Source organism: Alexandromys fortis, unplaced genomic scaffold (genome assembly GCF_014885135.2).
Source record: "Alexandromys fortis isolate MF-2015 unplaced genomic scaffold, M_Fortis_MF-2015_v1.1 scaffold_8_1_9099942, whole genome shotgun sequence".
NCBI classification, from domain to species: Eukaryota; Metazoa; Chordata; class Mammalia; order Rodentia; family Cricetidae; genus Alexandromys; species Alexandromys fortis.
Genome location: NW_026067898.1, coordinates 8,167,881 through 8,187,735, shown reverse-complemented (window position 1 = coordinate 8,187,735; position 19,855 = coordinate 8,167,881). Strand labels below are relative to the sequence as shown.

Below are 19,855 nucleotides of genomic sequence, written 5' to 3'. Positions count from 1 at the left end.
TTATGGCTCACAGAAAGGTATAGAACACATGTATTCTCTCAGGAACTGAGTAATATTTATTTATCTTTTGGAAATTTTATAAATGTTATTTTGGTACTATTGCTTTAGCCACATTTTATGTGGTGCATAAAATTAAATATTTGATGATTATGGACCTTATAATAAATGAGTCTCATTGTGTTGCTTAGAGAAGTTAATAGTATAGGTATGTTGACTATATAATCTATCCTAAAAAGTTACTTTTGAGTAATTTGCTAATGGCAGCTTACTTTTGTTGCTTTGGTTTTTAAGAATTGTACTATGTAGGCTAATTGGGTTCTTACTGAAGTTTTACTTTGTTAAAATGTTTACAGTAAAATATAAATATTTAGCATCACTACATTTTTTGGTATGTGTGCTGAAGGCCAGTAGCCTTTACATATATACACAATATTGTAGCTAACAGTATAGAAAACTATTCCTGGTCCGTTATATGCTTAATTATTTCCTAGTATTATCAGTGTCTACTTAATTTTATGTATATTAATTAGGTTAAATGTAACATTTGCCCTTTTTGATAATACTATGTTTTTTATAATCATTCTAAAGTGTAAGAAATTTAAGTGTTTTTTACCTATTGCCTCTTAAATGATTCATCTTAAAATGAATTACATATATAAGTTTCTTTTAAAAATCAACTATAATTACATATTAAAATGATTTGTTGCTGTGTCAGAGACTATATTAACATAAACAGTTAGAAGACTTATCATTTATTAACCACTATAACCCACTTTCTTGCTAATAGCAATTATAGTTGCTTTATAGGATTAGTTTATGCTTTATGTCCTTTACAGAGGTGAAGTTAGTAAATGAGATCTTGATAATCCTGTATATTCTGTTAATGCAACTATTGCTTCTTTTTTACTTTTTATTTTTAAAAATTTTTTTAAAAGTTTTTGTTTTCAGTACGTCTGGTGCGAAGTTTCTCCTCCCTCCACTCCTTCCATTTCCACCTCTCCTCTCCCCCAGGTCCACTCTTCTGTTTTTGCTTCTTCTGTTTGTTTGTTTTGTTGTGTGTATGTGTGCATGTGTGTTTTCCTTTCCCAAGACAGGGTTTCTCTGTGTAGTTTTGGTTGTCCAGGAACTTGCTTTTGTAGATCAGGCTAGCCTGGAATCCACAGTCTCCTGCCTGTGCCTCCTGAGTGCTGGGATTAAAGGCAGGCACAGCCACCACCACAGGGCAAAAATCATTTTGCTTCTTAAGCACAGTTGATCAGAGTCCTTTTAGACTCTGCTTTTCCTTAGCGCTGGTGGATTTATAGCTAGCTTCTCCTTACAACTGCAGTCTTGTGTAGACTGGGAGTCAGGGTCAAGGTCAAGCTTCATTATCAGGCTTAAAATTAGTTTTACTGACTTTGTTTCACCTTGTAATTCTTAGTGCGCCTGATGCATTAATGCTTATCATTTTGTAGGGTGGTGGTCCTGGAGTCAAGGCAGTGGAGCCTTCTGATATTCACTGGGATTCCTGTGTTTTGTGCAGTACTACTTTTAAAAAAAGGAAAGGTGGACAGGTTGTTAACAGATGTGTGTTTTCTTTCATCTAGTGAGGGAAAGTTTACTTTTTGAAAAGCTTACAGTAAAATGTTCTCAGCATTATTTTTTGTGCTGAATAAATAAAATACCAGTATTTTGTGTGTATAAACATTATTTTGCATATAGCTATTTTTAAGGAAGCTAATTTTATGTTAATTGGCCAAGATATTCCCTCTTTTTCTATGAAAAACCTTATCACCACACAATAAACATTAAAACAGTCTAGCCTTCTTAAGTAGGCTATCCTATGGTCTAAGGTAGTATGATTCATTGCTGTAGTTAAGTGTCACCTTAGCTTTGAAATGCTTTCCAGTGTACACACTGATGGATTTGCTGAGTATTGATATGCTTTTGCCCATGTGCCTGATTATCGTTGCCTTGTTTCTGCAGCCACAGAACCTTGGCCTGAAAATGCCACCTTATATCAGCAACTGAGAGGTAGGTTCTTATTCACAATTAAAATGGCTTTGTGTTAAAATATACTTATAACCAACAATAAACCCCCAAGCTAAACTGAACCAGCTGACCAGCCAAATAAACAAATGAAACTCGCTGCATCCCCCAAATGTACTAATCCAATTTTTTGCAATGAGAATGTAAAATACAAAGAAGGATTCCCTTGTATAATTTGTCTATGAGGTTTTGCCTAGACTTATATCTGCCAGGTAAACCAACTATTCATAGCCTATAAGGTCCTTAGTTTATTATTGACTCGTTATATTGGCTGCTATAGGCAGTGTAAAATGATGTGGTTGCAGGAGCACTTGGCAGATTTACTGCACCAATAGCTGAGACAGCAGATTTTTTCCAAGTCCTGTGGTAAAGTGGGCTCTCAGTAAAAAGGAACTGTTAAAATGTATAGGCTAGGATGGTTCAGGCTCCCTTTAGCAGCTCTTCATATATCATCAGATCACATTATGGACCCCATTTGGGGCTCAGCAGCCTGCTACAGTTGTCAGAAGACTGCAAAGTAATGAAGACTAATAGGCAGCAGCCCCCGTCTTCTAAGCATGGAATTTTTATTGCAGCGAACTTGTCATCTTTCTTTTGTGTGACAGACCTAGACACACAGAGCAATATTAACTGTAAGCTGGTTTATGTGGTTGTGAATACTTTTACTTTAAACTAGAGAGATTTGAACAGATACTATTTTAGTTCATTTTAATGAAAAGAAAAAAATACTTTTTTAAATTGTAAAAATGGGTGTTTCTAAATAAGCAATTTTAATTGCTGAAAAAATGAGATAAATGATCAGATAATTTTAGAACGTCCCTATTTTATCATAACTTACACATGATAATTTAATTGAAACTGTTACATGGCAGCATTGATATAAAGCTTCATAATTGCTTTAGTGTCGGATATCCTTTTTTAAAATAGAAATAACTTTTATAATATTTAATATATTTTGCTTATTTAGCAGTTAAACTTTGGACTCAGACCTTTCTTTATGTTTCCACAGGGGAGCAAATTTTGCTTTCTGACAATGCAGCATCTCTTGCTGTGCAGGTAAATATGTAAATAATGTAATTTTGTTCTTTGTGCTAGAGGATGTATATCATTTTGAGTTGCACTCCACCCCCTACTGAAAGTCTGGTATTGTATGTTTAGAGTTTTTCTGTATGACTTAATCATTATTAGTATAATCTTACTCTTCTGTGAAGTATAATTTTATACAGTATTTTCAGTTGTCAGTATGTAAAATACACTTCATTATCCATTCCTTTAAGCAAAATTACTTTTAAGAGGAAGACACATTCAATCTTAGCAGTTGTTTTGTTTTTGGTTAGATACACTATTTTATTTGGGGTAATAATTTTACTTACATACTCAGAATTATTTTCTAAGTTATTTGTAAAGAGTTATTCGCTACATATTTTAATCATCATTCTGCTTGTTATACACATGCTAACTTAATTCTGTCAGTTTTGAAGCAGATAGATTCTTTCTAGCTATTCCTCATATATTTATTGATTGTATGTGTGTTTATTATTCCCAGTCCACTTATTGAGTGCAATTGCTTTTTAAATTTAATGTTACGTTGTATAATCCAAAAAAGATATTTGGCAGTGTGAACTTAAAACTGTGCTATGGAATACGTGGAGAATTGTTTACTTGAAAAAAGTAAATGTTTCTGTAGGTTATAAAATTAAATAAATATTTTATATATTTAGCTGCTGAGGTGCTTAGCTTCTGTAGTTTGCAGCACAAAGGAGATTGACTGACTGTACAGCATGTAAAGGGGTCTGTAATGTGTGACGTTTATTGGAGGTGAGACTGTGGGCTCCTGGAGGACAGAGAAAGGAAGGAGAGAAAGTATCAAGCTCTTGTCGTAGTGGAGGCATAATGCTAAGCATTTAATTTTAGGTCATCTCATTTATATTTTTTATTTAATTTGATAACCACTGGGTTTAATACCACTGTCTGGTATTGTCATTCAGTGAGGCTGTAGATGGTATGGTATTCAGTTCATCTTTGTTTTAAGGCAGAGAAGGAAAGAAAAGATGGGAAGAAATGTGCTTGGACAGAAATTTATTAGTTGGTGGATCTATTATGTTTCTTTTACATTTGTCTTATATCTATCTTTTACCAAGAATATAAATTATAATTTTTGCCTTTATTTTGTCTTTAAATTCTATTTAACTAATTTTTATTTATTTTTATCTTAACTTTTGATGAATAAATTTTCAGTTATGTGTAATACATACAGCCTTTGTACAGCTTTTGTGAGATACATGGAATTTAACATTTTGCATATACACACAGACACACACACACAAACACACACAAAACATAGCTGCCTGGAATAGAGAATGCACCCAATAGATGTATATTGTGTAAATAGTTTCTTAGTGTGGTGAAGCAATCTTGCCTGATAAATGACTGCACAAATAAATTATTTGCTGTATATAAAATAATATTTTCAGTCTTTATATCTTTGAAAAGATAGCCTCAGCATAGTGAATATTTTAGTTGAAGCACTATTTCTTGACCCCTTTTAATTGCTGTTTGGGCAGTAGCACTTTAAGGATTTAACAAAGCTAATTAACATTCTTTCCTCAGAAAAATCTCCCAGTGCATGCAGAAAAAGAAATGTGCCCAGGCTATTCTGTGTGTATTTCAGTATGTTTACTCCTTACTGAAGTCATCTAGGGATCCCTTACAAAGAGCCCTTAGGATGAAATAATATCGTAGAGACTACTGCAGTAATTAATTTTGAACAAATAGGACAGAATTTTGGGTAGGAATAGACTAATGATTCTCAGCTAGGGAGAGTTTGGCTCCTTGAAGACATGACAGTGTTAAGCACGTGGGTTGTCAGAGCTGTTGGATGAATCCATTGGATGTCCCTATTTGGTGGACTCCAGATCTGCCGCACACTTGCTGTTCCACAGTGGATAGGTCAGTTCTACCATGAGCTCCCCAGTTCCAGATATAAAGGGTGCCAGACTTGAACAGCCAAAGTCTAGGTGGTTTAATCAGTTTCTATACAAAGCAAAATAGCAGAATATTACCATTTTAAAAATTGATGTTTAAGTTTTCCTTGGAAGGGGAGATAAAAAGACCCAGCTTGGTAAATATTATTGTTGTTATTGTTTCCTTTTAATTTGTTTTCTCACCATAGTTTTTCAAATCACAGTTGCAGCTGAAAATAACACCAAAAAAGACCTTTTAAAATAATTGAATTTTGCTTAACCATTTCAAATGTTTATCCTACATATGTCACTTAGATGATAAATTAACCAGCATATATTAAAAATTCTTGGTTTTCTTCAATATTCTTTGACTTGACAGCTGATAGTAGCCATGACTATAAATGCGACTTTCTCACATATCTGATATAAACTTTATGGAGTAATTTTCTTCTGTATAGAGCAACAGCATCTGTTTAGAAGAACGCGCTAAGGGCTTTATGTCTGATGTATAAAATTGATCAAAACAACGTGACAAGTATCTATAAACTGTTTATTTTCTAGAAGATACCAGATATAAAACATTAAACATTTTAATAGTCCACCAATTATGCCATCAGGAAATTCAAATTTACTTAATCACATAGGCAGGTGTTTATTATATTCTGAAAGCTAACTTCTTGACTATTTTTAATGGTAGGCACCTTTATGACTTCAGTTTAAAAGAAAATAATTTTCCTCCCGGTGATCGTTCCCCTGTGATTTGCTGTCTCTGTATCATCTGGCTACAAGTTTAGGCTCACCTGAGTGCTGCTTGGTCGTAATGTGCTCTTGATTGCTGACTGTGGTGAAAAGTTAGCCTGATATATTCTCATGGGCTCAGTGTTTATGTAACACTGTACACACACATGTAGACACAGTTCTCATTTTACAGTGCTTCTTTGAGGGATTTAGGCGTATAGTGATTCGTAAAACAAACCTGATAATTCCGTTACTATTGTCTCTTACTCTCTAAACTTAGACCAACTATCTAGTAAATAATATACTGCTAGCTACTAAGTAATTCAAAATTCCTAGTAGCCTCATTTAAAAAGTAATTAATTTTAGTAATGTTTTACTTTCTTCAAATTATATTCAAAATCTGATGTGTACACCTAGACTATGTCTGTTGGTGCTAGTCATATGCTCAGGCACATGTGAGTGCTGGCTCTTGTACAGTGCTAGTTTAGAAATACACCATGAACAAGTGACTATGAATACATAGGAATTCTTAAGCTTTTCACAAAAGAAAAACCCTGCTTTTTAAAAGTAAGAAGTTCTGGGTGTGCACTTTATCCCTTTATTCTTAGCACTCAGTGGGCAGAGGCGGGCATATCTTGTCTGAGGCAGTCTGGGCTACATGGTGAGTTCCAGGACTGTCAGGGCTACGTAGACCCTGTCTCAACGTCTGTGCTGTTTCAGTTAGAAACAGTAGATATAGATATTTATATGTAATATATATTGTTTTATAACAAATTCCACAAAGAGAAATGGGCAGTTTATCCCTATTCCAAGGACGGTATGCTTTAAGAACTCTGTTTCAAGTTTCTTCCTTTGTGAAATAGATATAACGTAGTTACTGTCCCTTTGGCAAATGGGAATCGGATGGATTAACATATTTAAAACATTTAGAAAGATACTTGGAGTGTTATAAATATGCAGGGGATGTTATTTCCTTTTTTTCTGATTCTTGGCAGAAATACATTTAATCAGTTTCAACAAGATAATTAGAAGCGTACAAGCTTGATAATGCCTAAAGAACACCACTGGGAATAAATATTATATATAAGGTTTTAAAGGGAACATTAACATCAATAGTTTTTATAACCACTTTAAATACAGGATTTTATGAATTCTTTGATAATTTCATACATGGATTTTCATGTTTACTCCTTCCCCAACCTTCTTCTAGATCCATTTCCCATCTTCACACTTTCCCAACCTCTTGTCTTTTTGTCTTCTTTTTGCTATCCACCCAGTCCAGTTTCTTCTGCCTGTATATTTATGGGCATGAAGCTGTGCACTGGAGCATGTTTTCATGCTATGCCAAATATGTTGATATTCAATGCATAAACCTAATATTATTTAAGAATATTCAGATTTGTTTTAAAATTTAATATTAAATATGATTGTGTATAACCAACTCTACGAAAGCTTTTATGTAAAGTATTCTGATCAGTTCTTACATAGCCCAATGCAGGGTGCTGCTATTACCCTTTTTAAAAATGTGGTACTAGAGAGATGTCTTAGAGGTTCAGAGCACTGGCTGCTCTCAGTTGCCAGCATCCACATGGTGGCTCACAGCTGTAGCTGTAGTTCCATGCATCACATGGTGCAAAGATATACATGCAAAACACCCACACACATAAAAAAAAGAAACAAACAAATCAAGATGTGGCACATGGCCATAATCCTAGCATTTTGGAAACTGAGGCAGAAGGATCATCATAATTCAAGCCCAGCTGTGGCTAGATGAGTTTCAGACTAACCTAGGCTATATATGAGACCTAGTCTTAAAGCGACCAACAACAAAGCCGGAAAACAACACAAAAAGTAGACGTCTTTAAAGTTCAGAGCTGGTCTTTCTAAAGACACAGAGCCCACCAATTATGGAGGAAAACAGAAAGCCTCCATCCATATTGGTTAAGTTCTGTGTGTGGGCGACATTGTGCTGAGCACATTGCTTTTATTAGTTTAATCCTTCTATGAGGCCAGTGCTGTGTGAGTTACATGTCAAAAGGGACCCTCTCCTTAGCAATCCCGTGGAGTTGGTATCATTACAATTTCTACTTCCCGTTGGGCGATGGTGGCGCACGCCTTTAATCCCAGCACTCGGGAGGTAGAGGCAGGCAGATCTCTGTGAGTTCCAGACCAGCCTGGTCTACAGAGCAAGTTCCAGGACAGGCCCCAAAGCCACAGAGAAACCCTGTCTCGAAAAAAACAAAAACAAAAACAATTTCTACTTCCCCACAGAGAAGAGTGGTGAGGCAGAGAGGTTCAGCTGTTGGCCTAATAATACATGGCCCCCTCATCCCCCAGTAGCGCTGGCTGTCCTGGAACTCACTCTGTAGACCAAACTGGCCCTCGAACTCAAGATATCCACCTGCCTTTGCCTCCTGAGTGCTGGAATTAAAGGCATGTGCTACCACTGCCCTGCTAGTAAGTGAATTTGTGCTTTGTTTTTTGAGACAAGAGTTTCTCTATGTAACAGTCCTGACTGTCCTGGAACTCACTCTGTAGACCAGGCTAGCCTCAAACTCACTGAGATCCGCCTGCTGCCGCAGCCCAAGTGCTAAGATTAAAGGCATGCACTACCACTGCCCCACAGTAAGTGAGTTTTTAATTATACATTATTTCTGACATTTCTTAGCATATTACAATTTACATTAAGTTATAAAAGATAAACGTCTCAGTTTTTGGGATTTGGAAATGTAGCAAAGGCATTCTTATGTTATTATTAAGCTTCTTATGTAGTGAAAAGTTCTTTTGAAAAAATTGAAGCTATGGAAATAGAAGACGTTGGGCAGAGAATTAATGCCTGTTTTGACTTTAAGGATTTATATACTTGTTTTGAGAATATCTTCATATATATAAGTGTATACACACATATATAAATAAAATAAGATAATACTTTTTGGTGAGGTTTAGATATAATTTCATTTAATATATATGAAGCCAATGTAAACAACCTAGCTTTTCTTTTTTTGTGTGTCTGAATATAGAGTCTATAAAATTGGAATTTTTTAGTGTCACAGACAAATAATCTTTATTAGGATTCTGCATGAAAAAGTAGCACTTAAACATTAAGAATGACATTTAAGCTCAGATTAAAGAGAATGTCTGTGTTTCATTTAATCTTTTTATTTTCCTTGGGTTTTGTGAGTAAATAACTCTAAAAATGAGAAAATAAAAATAATAACAAAAACTATTTTTTCTGTTGATTATATTGTCAAAAAATTCAAAGTTTTTATAGGTATCATTAATGCTGTGAACACTAACATATCAGATGGACTGATATTTACTTAAACTGACCCTTGCTTTTGCCTTTTAACAAAAGAAGCTTTGTAGGTGGAAGTATTTATTAGTGATTAACGGTCATATCCTGATGTAATCTTGGGGGTTGAGCAGTGAGGAGTAAGTACCTTTTTTCTTTGGATTGCAAGTCAGTTGTTGAATTGGAAAATGTATGAAAATAGCTCCTTGTCAAGTCATTTAGATAAATGGCAAGGGCAGACAGCTTGCCTGCAGAATTTTAGGTGAAATAATCTTGAGTATTTGATTGGGTTGCATACATTTTTGTTTTAAACAAGTTGTTATATTTGGTATGAAGTGCCAACTTAAACATGATGGAATACTGCTAGGATGCTGGCATTTGATGTATTTTAATAGAGAACGAATAAAATACTATTTATGGAAAATATTTAGAAATTAAAGCTGCTTTAGAGTTTCATAAAATATGAATTTAAAGATGTCAAAGTCTGTCCTCACTTTGATCATACTCTGTAAAATGAGGTTTTGTATTTACTTTCAGAGTTAGGAGAAGGCAGTAACAACTAAGGAAGAGAACATAGCTACAGCTGTCCCTTTCAGTATTCCAAGATGAACAAGATGAAGGCTGTAGGTGTTTCCTTGAATTTAATTTTTTCAGATTTGTTGTTTTATATTACATTAATTAGATGATTATGGTAAGTTACACTTAAAATACCTGGCATGAATTGTGAAGTATAAATATAAAGTATGAATAAGTATAAAATGTTTCTAAAATAAAACTGAATTTATATAGTAAACAGAACTTAACAGAGTGAAACAATTTCGATATCATATTAGTTCTTTAGCATATGAATGATATGATGTGTAAAACATCTGAACTACTCTTGTAGGATTTGCAGCCATGAAGTATTGCATATTCAAAATAAAGTAGGTGGGTAAGTTGTCATTTTTAGTAATTTGTGAAGTAGTTTATACCAGCTAATATTTTCTAATGCAAATATTTATTTAACCTATTAAAAGTCCATGTTGCTATAAGTCTCTGAGAAATTTTAAGTTTAAAATATCACTTTTTTGCTTGTTTCGTTAAAAGGTAAATAGCAAACTGTATGTTAACATTTGTTGCAGTTAAATAGAACAATGAAGACATAGTGGTAAGAAGAAGACAATCTATTTTTTTAGTAGAAAAATGCTAGCATTCTTCATTATTAGATGTACAGTATCAGCATAATCGATCTAGCAGTATTGTGTTTGAGCTGAAAACACACTTAAAATTGAGACCATACACTATCCAGTGTGAGTGAAACATCTTTCATACAGTTCTAAGATGAAATTACCCTTGAATGAATAGCATCTTCATTTATCTTCAAACCTCTTCTGTGCTTTTAGTGAATCTACTCTTTCAACATTCCACAAGAATTACATTATACTGTTATACCAGAGTACCTCTGCAGTGTGAAATAGATTGGTTTGGAAAATGAACTTGGCTTTGCTATAAATTACATTCACAGGTACAAAGGAATTTGTTATTTTGTTTAAAATAGTCACAAATATAATTACGGTCTTAATTTATGTTAAACTACAAATAGCGCTATTACTGTAACTGTATTAGGAATTTAATATGTCTCTTTAAGAATGATACCTAACACTTCTCATTTTTAACCTTAGATACATTATTTCAATTATGGGGTCTGCAGCTGTTTGATGTAAAACGAATTATTTTGTGGGTAGATTTCTTCATGGTTTTTAATTTTAAAACATCCCTCTTCAGTAAAGTGGAAAATAATTCTTCAGTTGTCGGCACTGATTTTCCTTTGTGTTCTGGTGAAACAGGATAGAAATTAAAATCAATTATTTTCACTTTGTGCCCGAAAGCGGCATTGCATGATTGAGAATAAGCTTTATAGAGTTTTCACGTGAAGTGTTTCAGATGTAATTATGACCTGAAGAGAAGTTTGGTCCTGAGGTGGGCAGTGCAGGCTGTGATCGCTGTCATTGAGCACCACTGTTAATGTGCTCTGTGTGATGGAAAAAGTCATATTAAGCTGTCCTCAATCTTAAAAGTTTAATTAAAGAAAATTATTTAAAATTTTGGATTACTTTAACATTTTCCTGTCACTTGGCTGCTTCTCAGCAACCATGTCTTCAAACTCACTGCATTAAGCTTGGTGAAGCCCCACATCTCTAAGATGTGGATCTTCTGGCAGCCAGGGAACGTAAACTTGGCAGAGCCTCAGTCACCTGTGTCCTTATTCTGTAGCCTGGTGCAAATGGACATGATGACGGGGCCAAGGTGAACCCTGGTCACTGACCTGGGACTTCCCAAGGCACTATGCATACCTGGCCGGAGCCAGTCAGACCGGGACAGGACAACATCTTGTTCATTTGGATGACAAGTAAAGGGCGGGCCTCCCTCGCATATGAAAGCCATCCTCCCTCACCACAACTCTTTACCAAGTATTTGTTGGCACAAATACAGGCAGCCTCTGGGGCTGTGGAAGAGTGGTGCTCATATTCATCTGACACTATGCGGCCACAAAATGGGAATTCATCAACTTTTGCCTTCTTCTGTCCCAAGAAGTCATTGTGGATCTTGACCCCAGGGACACCTCAGCAGAAGTGAGTCCTTGGACACAGTTTGTCTAAAATACTAATACTGGTAACGAGCTGAAGGAGAAAGGGAATGATTGATTTTTCAACACACAGTACTATATATTCTTTTCTAACAAAACAAAAACAAGTAAATAAGCATACAGTACTGACAAATTTTTACTTCATAATTTATCAAAATCATGCAGATAAAAGACCTCTCCCTTCAGAGTGTAAGTTCCGTCAGTACCTTCAGACCATGACTGTCTTTACTACCTATCCTTTACATACAGTAAGTTCTTGAAAAGTACTGGCAATCTACAATAAGGATTAGCATCTTTTAGTTTTATGAATCCAAAGTTCAGTGCTTTAAGTAAACCCACCTATTAATTAGTGTTTTAAGAAATCAATACTTATATCTATTAATAAGCAGGCATTGGTTTAGAAAACAAACAGAAAAGTTAGCTATTTGTAATCAGAAATCATAACTCAATAAGCAAATAATAAAATATAATAAGAAATATCCTTTATATAGAGCAAATCTGTTACCAAAGCATGGAAATGACATTTAAGAGCACTTATGAAGACAGATTACATGAGAGAATAGAACCATCCTTAGTACACACTCTCATAAAAACTATTACTGGAATATTTAGCTCAACTTTAGATACATCAACATCTGAGAGCTTTGAAAAATTAGATTCTTTATAAAAGCAATCAAAATTAGAATAGAAAAAGACACAGCATTTGCCTATTAAAATTACATATAGGTGAAAACAAACCTTAGGGGAAAATTAAGCAAAAGAAGTATAAAGCAGTGAAACATAGAAAAAGGCTAATTCTGTAGATCAGACTGACCTTGAACTCACAGAGATCTGCCTACCTCTGCCTCCCTGAGTGCTGGGACTAAAGGTGTGCACCACTACAGCCCAGTGGTTTTAAATTTAACCATTTTTTTCTCATATTCCCTTCTGGAATATTGCTAGTATTTTTGGCAATAAAGACTTGAAATGTGATGTACATATTATCTGGGATGCTGCTGAGGCATCTCTCCCAGTTTTGTAGGTTGTCTTTATAATGTTAATTACTTCCAGATAATGTCAGCTTTTCGTGCCTCATTCTCTTATGTACTGGCTACCCATGTTGTTATAAACTCATGCTATCTAGTAGATCTCCAGCACCCATTACTCTATCCCACAGAAGTGTGATGTTTGTGCTGTATAATAAATGTAGTAAATAGACCTAAGGCACAGGTGCCTCTTGAATATGAAAAAAAGACTAGATTGCCTGAGAAACTGATTTTAAAATTTTGTACAATATTATTAAATTTAACCTAATTAGCAACTTGTCACTAGTGATTACCATATTGGACAGCCTGATTATAAAACATTGGCATAGGATATGTTAAGGAAGTTGTTTCATGTTGTGCTTTGAGTTGCTTTGGAATTAAGTGTCCAACTGAAGAATAAGAGGTTAAGTTTGTTTATTCATTGTTATAACCAATACCAAATTTTTCTCAGCTAAGGATAAAGATAAATATTTCTACTTCAAATAAAAAACAATGTGTTTTTGGTTGATGTTTCATAACTATTATTTGGAGTTTTAGATTAAAAATAAAAATGAGGGGCTGGAGATGTTTGTGTGGTTAAGAACTCATGCTATTCTTTTAGTTAAGTTCTTAGTGTTGGATGGTTCACAGCTACCTGTGACTCAAGCGCTATTGGGATCTGGATCTATAACCTCTGACTTCCATGGGTACCCTCACACGTGTGCACTGCCCCTCACCCCATTAAACATATTATAGAAATGTAGAAGGCGAAAGTACTGTTTTGGAACATCAGTTCCCTTCCATTTTACAGAGAGAATACAAAAGAATTACTAAGTCAGAGTTTCCTTTCCCTTTGAAGTTTTTACATGTTGAAGATAATCATGGTAATGCTTTGTTTTTACATTTTTAATATTTGAGTGGAAGTTCTCTGTAATATCAAGCTTCTTTGTAAACTCCAGATGAATTCAGAAATTACTTCTGAGCTAGTGATGAAGAATAAATGTGTTTATGTTAGAAAATTAATCTTTGTCTAAGAAGAATCATGCCCTCAGTTGAGGTTTGTATCTTGAGTGTCATTAAATTGGTCAAAATTAATGCAGTTTTTTTATTAAAAAGAAGCAAAAATTTGAAGTATGGTTCTGATTGTACAACAATATATTCTGCCTTTTAAAAAAAGTGAACTAAAGTTCTATGGAATGTTGATTCTACTATATATATAATTCTACTATGTATGTAGTACAATTTCATAATATATGTACCATTTTGTATGGTATTGGTGGTTGCTAATTAACAGTTGAATATTATTCAGGTCTTTGAAAAGAACTAAATTATTTCAAACTCTTGCTTTGTTGAAGGCCTTAGTCTCTCCTAGACTTTTGTTCTCAATAAATTTCTCTTCATATTTCACAGTTAATATGAGTACGTTCTCATTTTCTTGTGTTTTTTTTGTGTGTTTACATGTTCATGTATGTGTGCATGTGTGTGAAGATCAGAGGTTGATGTCAGGTGTCACTTTCCATGTTTTTATTTTATTTTATTTTATTTTGATTCAGGGGCTCACTGTAGTATTCCTAGCAAGCCTGAAATGTCTTGCGTAGACTAGGCTGATCTTAAATTCAGAGATACTTCTGCATCTTGAGTTCTGAAATTAAAATCATGGGCCACTGTGGCCATCTCCACCTTATTTTTTTGAGAGAGGGTTTCTCACTGAACCTGAAACTCAGTGAGTGGCTGGACCAGTGGCCAGGAAGTTCAAGGGCTCTGCTTTCCCTCTTCCTCCTGCCCTGAGGTGGAGTTACCCTCTGCATGGCTTTTTATGTGGATCCCCCGCATCCCACATCAGGCCCTCAAGTTTGAGCTGTCTCTTGACCCTAGTCTTTTTCCTGTTCCTGAAATCAGTTTGCAGTCACCATCATTGATCTCTCCCTTCTTTGGATTACAGTGTGAAGGGTTGCTGATAGGTGCTCCTCTCCACCTTTTCTGTTTCTTCTGATTATGCCTGTTTCCGTCTACTGTGTGGAGTCCCGGAACTTGCACTTAGTATCTGCTGCTGAGACTTCTCCCGCTTCCAGGAGAGGGGGAATATGGATGGGTGAGGGTAGGGCAGATAACGGTATCTGCCACAGTAACTTGCCCACTTTGATTGGAGTACCCAGATAACATTGCAAAATAAACAACATCGAGCGCTTGGCATCAAATACTACAATATTATAAGTCAGTTGTAGGGAAAATGAAGGAGATTGTAAGGAGACCAGCAGAAATACAAAAAAAGCAAAATTATTTTCTTTGGCTTTCTAAAGCATTTCTTTTGCTTGGGGAGATCAGATATACATAAATTACAAAACTTTACTCGCGCTTAATTGACATACTTTTAAATTAAAATACAGAGTTTTATTTTTATTTTATTGAGACAGGGTCTTGTAACAAGATAGGCTCTTGTGATGTAACCCAGAGTGTCCTGGAACAGTCTTAACTTAGTTTTACAAATGGGTAAATCAGAGATTTGTTTAGAAAGTTGTTCATGTTTAGTATTGATTTTCAATCCAAAATGGAAAAGGAAGCCTAGGAAACAGCTCTTGAGAAATTTGTGTTGTGTATAAGCTGGCTGTTCTAGCCTTAATTTCAATATATGATAGAAATAGCCTTGCTAACGAAGTGATTTATGGCAACTTACATTTGACTATTTTTATTATAATTTGTCAACTTGTGAAAATAAGAAAAGTTTTTCCCGATTCTAAAGTGTGTATGGGAATTAGAACTACAGTAACTTAAGGTTTCCCAATGTAATGAATTATCGTGTAGAAAGAACATTGGAAAACTGTAAGAGGAGGAGTCACAAAGTCATGAAAGAGGACAGGGGCGCAAATCTGGAGTGCCCTAGGAAATAGTAGGTTAGGTAGAATTTTGTATATATGAATATTTTTTCTGTTTCTTTCTTCTTGTTCTTCTTCTCCCCCCCCCCCCACTTGAGACAGGGTCTCTATGTAACCTGACTGTTTTGGAACTCACCATATAGACCATGCTGGCCTCAAACTCAGAGATCCACCTGCCCGCCAAGTACTGGAACTAAAGGCGTGTGCCACCACACCCAGTTTATATATTTTTTAATCATAAAAAATTCTTCCAAAGCATAAGCTTTTAAGAGAAAACAGCTGTAGAACATTCTGGTTTTGGATATACTATATCGTCTACCTACTCTTTTATTGGTAGACATTTAATCCTTCTGTAAACCAGGGGAAAATCATTTGTCTCTTTAAAATTTTATTTAATCTTATGTTTATTTATGAGTTGTGCTGTGTGTGTGTGTGTGTGTGTGTGTGAGAGAGAGAGAGAGAGAGAGCGAGCGTGCTCACAAGCATGAGCATGTGTGTCACCATATGTGTATAGAAGACAGAGAACAACTTTTGGGAGCCGGTTCTTTTCACCATGTGGGTTTTGGAGGGTACTCAAACTCAGGTTGTCAGGATTGGAGACAAACACCTTTATTTACTGGGCTCTGGCTCCCAATTTGAATTTTTTTTTTTAAAAGATTTTTTGAAACAGGTTTTTGTTGTGTAGCCTTGGCTGTCCTGGAACTAGCTCTGTAGGCCAGGCTGGCCTAGAACTCAGAGATCTGCCTGCCTCTGCCTCCTGAGTGCTGGGATTAAAGATGTGCACCACCACTAACTAGCCCAATTTAAATCTTAAATGATGAATTAGTTAACATAAAAACCACATGTCAGGATTTTGAGGATTACTGAGAAAAACATTGAGTAGCAGAAATAACATTTTGAATTTTCCAGTATGAGAAGAAAGGTGGCAGTCTTTCAGTGAATAAAAATATTAAACTATCAGTATCTTAATAAAATTTTGACATTAGTCATCCATTAAAGAAAGTTAAAGCAATATGTAATATTGCTTACTTACATAAAGTAATATAAATGTGAATAAATTTTTTTCTTAAGAATATATATATAATTGTCTTAAGTTTATATATTTACTAATGACAGATTTTTTTTTAAGTAAAATGATAATTTTGCTTGGAAGCTTTAAACTGCTCATCATTTTCCAGTGGAGTATTATTGTATGGACTATTTAGGAAAGAAATGAAGAAGGAAGAGTTCTTTTCAAATATGTGTGTATTCTTACCAGGCTTATTATGTTTCTCTTCATTTACAGGCCTTTCTGCAAATGTGTAATCTGCCTGTCAAAGTGGTGTGTAGGGCAAATGCAGAATACATGTCTCCATCTGGTAAGTGTGTGTTTTCTGTTAATGCTGTTTATTCTTTTGTACTGAGGATTGAACCTAAGGCCTTGAACCTGCTAGGTCAGTTCCTTACTACTGGCCGTATTTCTAGCCCCCGTTATCAAATCCTTAGTTTATTTTTCCCCCTTTGAAGACTTATCTTTTTAAAGTAGCAGTTATAAGCTTAATCATGAAGGCCTATGTCTATTTATGTCACCTCTGGTCTGAGATTTTTAACTGGATGTTCAGTACATATGTGGTATCACGTTTCCCCAGTCTTATCTATATAGGGCTTTCCTTACCTGAAAGCAAATTTTAATGTTAATGAATTTTTCAGCATCCCTGAGTTATATTTCCTATAGAATAGGTAGAAGAAAAAAGCACGTGAAATAATTAAATCATCAACTTTCTTTTTTTAGTATTTTAAAGTACTTTTAGTAAAGCTTCACTTTGGCTCTTCTGAATGATGACAGTGATCTGTGTTACATGCTAGTGGATTTAGTGATGAGGATGATTTGTATGTTAGATGCCAATAGATCTAACTAGTCTTAAATCAATGAGATTCAAATAATTCATTCAAATGTCTCAAAGCTAATTAAATGTTAAATATAGTGTCACAGATTATTTTCATTTTGGTTTTGCTAAAGCAATAACTACACAGAATCATTCTTTCATGAATAAATGATTATGTATAATTGATTAGTGTAGGTATGCTATATAGCTTTTTATGCATATAAAAATTTGTTAATCTCTTCATTTTGATATGGTGATTATTTAGCAATTAGCTGTGTTTAGCATTTTATTTTCACCCTTAAGTTTTTAAGGGTGATAATAATTGTTAGACTATCTGTAGATACCCATCCCATAACACTGAAAATTCCATACAAATGTACATTTATTGGATTTCTGAATAAACTTAGAAAACATTTCTAAGAAAAATTTTCTAGACTTAGAAATCAAATATATTTTGGATTTTTAGAGGTTGCTATTGCTGTGATGAAACACCATGACCAGAAGCAACTTGGGGAGGAAAAAGTTTATTTTGCTTACATAGTTCTGAATCTCAGTCCACTAAGGGAAACCAAGGTAGTAACTCAAACTGGACAGGAACCTGGAGGCAGGAGCTGATGCAGACCATGGAGAAACACTGCTTACTAGTTTTCTCCTCATAGCTTGCTCAGCCTGCTTTCTTATAGGACCACCAGCCCTCAGGGGTTGCATCATCCATAAATGTACTTGGCCCTTCCACATCAGTCACTAATTAAGAAAATGCCCTGCAGGCTTGTCTATAGCCCAATCTTTCGGAGCAATCTTAACCCTGAGTGTCATGACCCCTTTCGTGGGAAATCAAACAACCCTTTCACAGAAAACACAGGTAATTTATATTACAATTCATAAAATAGCAAAATTGCAGTTGTGAAGTAGAAACAAAAGTAATTTTATGGTTGGTGGTCACCACAACACGAAGAACTACTATATTAAAGGGTTGCAGTTGAGGAAGGTTGAGAAACCACTGTTATGCATTCAGTTTCTCAGTTGAGATTCTCTTATCTCATATCATTCTAGCTTGCGACAAGTTGACATAAAAACTAGCTGGCTCAGATGCTAATGTAAACTATGGAATTCTGTTGAAATACATTGTATCTTCACTGTCTTTTTCTTTGTCATATAAGGAATTTGGTTTATACCTACTGTCTTAGGGTTTCTCTGGCTGTGAAGAGACTCCGTGATCATAGCAACTCTTATAAAGGGAAACATTTAATTGGGTGACTTAAGTTTCAGAGGTTTAGTCCATTATCATCATGGTGGGACATGATGGCATGCAGGCATGGTGCTGGAGGTGCTGAGAAGGAGGTGTTTCTTGATCAGCAGGCAGCAGGAAGTTATCTGAGACACTGCACATGGCTTGAGCATATCTGAGACCTCAGAGCCCACACCACAGCGATACACTTTCTCCCTTTGAAGGCCACTCCAACACCGGCAAAACCACACTTCCTAATAGTGCCATTCGCTATGAGCTTTTGGGGGCCAATTGCATCCAAACTAACACACCTACTTATAAAATGATTAGTAATTTAACACTGAAGTTAGGATAAGTGGCAAGAAGTGATGTAGTTTGTTGTGCTTATATAATTATGGATTAGCTTCATTTTATACATTTATTGCCATGCTCTCTGGCCTTCTTACTAAGATATTTATACTTAATCTTGTCTTAAATTAGTATTTCCTTTATCATGATTGGGAGTGATAAGTGCAAAATTTCCTTAAAAATCTGCCTACTTAAAATTATAATTTTTTTTGAGACAAGGGCTCACTGTTTTAGGGTTTCTATTGCTATGAAGAGACAGCATGACCATGGCAACTCTTATAAAGGAAAACTTTTATTGGGGCTGGCTTGCAATTTCAGAGATTTATCCATTATCATCATGGCAGGACATGGTGGCGTACCTGGCAGAGTTCTACATTTGGATATATAGGTAGCAGGAAGAGGCAGTGAGCCGCTAGGCTTGGCTTGCCCAGCTGAAACCTCAAAGCTCATCCCCAGGGACACACTTCCTTCATTAAAGCCCATTTTCATTCAAACCACCATACTCGCTATATTTCTTTGGCTGTTCTGGCACTCTCTATGTAGACCAGGCTGGCCATGAACTCATAGAACCTGTCTCTGCCTTCTGAGTGCTGGGATTAAAAGAATGTGCCGCCGTACTCAGCTTGTAATGGGTTTCTGAAACAGAACATAGGACAGTTAGAAAACATTTTGGCTAATAGTTAGGAAGTCATTAGTCCTGTTCCTTTGTTACTAACTGTTTCCTTGGGCAGTACTACTTCTCTTCTTTTAACTTTTTTACATGAGCTGCTCAGACAAGATGACATCTAAGTTTCTAGCTGACAGTCTCTGAAAGAAAATTAGGGCTAGGGAGATGGTTCTCTATTTACAGTCCACGCATGAGGCCCAGTGTTCAGATCTTTAGCACCCAC

General features: G+C 35.3%; 1 protein-coding gene and 1 pseudogene across 2 annotated transcripts in view; one reads left to right on the top strand and one right to left on the bottom strand.

Moving 5' to 3' along the window:
• Nucleotides 1-19,855, top strand: part of Mtx2 (metaxin 2) — a 49,339-nt gene that overhangs the window by 17,293 nt on the left and 12,191 nt on the right. The window contains exons 2-4 of one of the 2 annotated variants that reach the window (XM_050120362.1): nt 1,966-2,013; nt 3,038-3,084; nt 16,810-16,882. In XM_050120362.1, the coding sequence (XP_049976319.1) occupies nt 1,966-2,013; nt 3,038-3,084; nt 16,810-16,882 (168 nt within the window). The remainder of the gene's footprint in view (nt 1-1,965; nt 2,014-3,037; nt 3,085-16,809; nt 16,883-19,855) is intronic. The other variant, XM_050120352.1, reaches the window with a different exon arrangement.
• LOC126487206 (60S ribosomal protein L10-like) lies at nt 3,102-13,534 on the bottom strand (annotated as a pseudogene).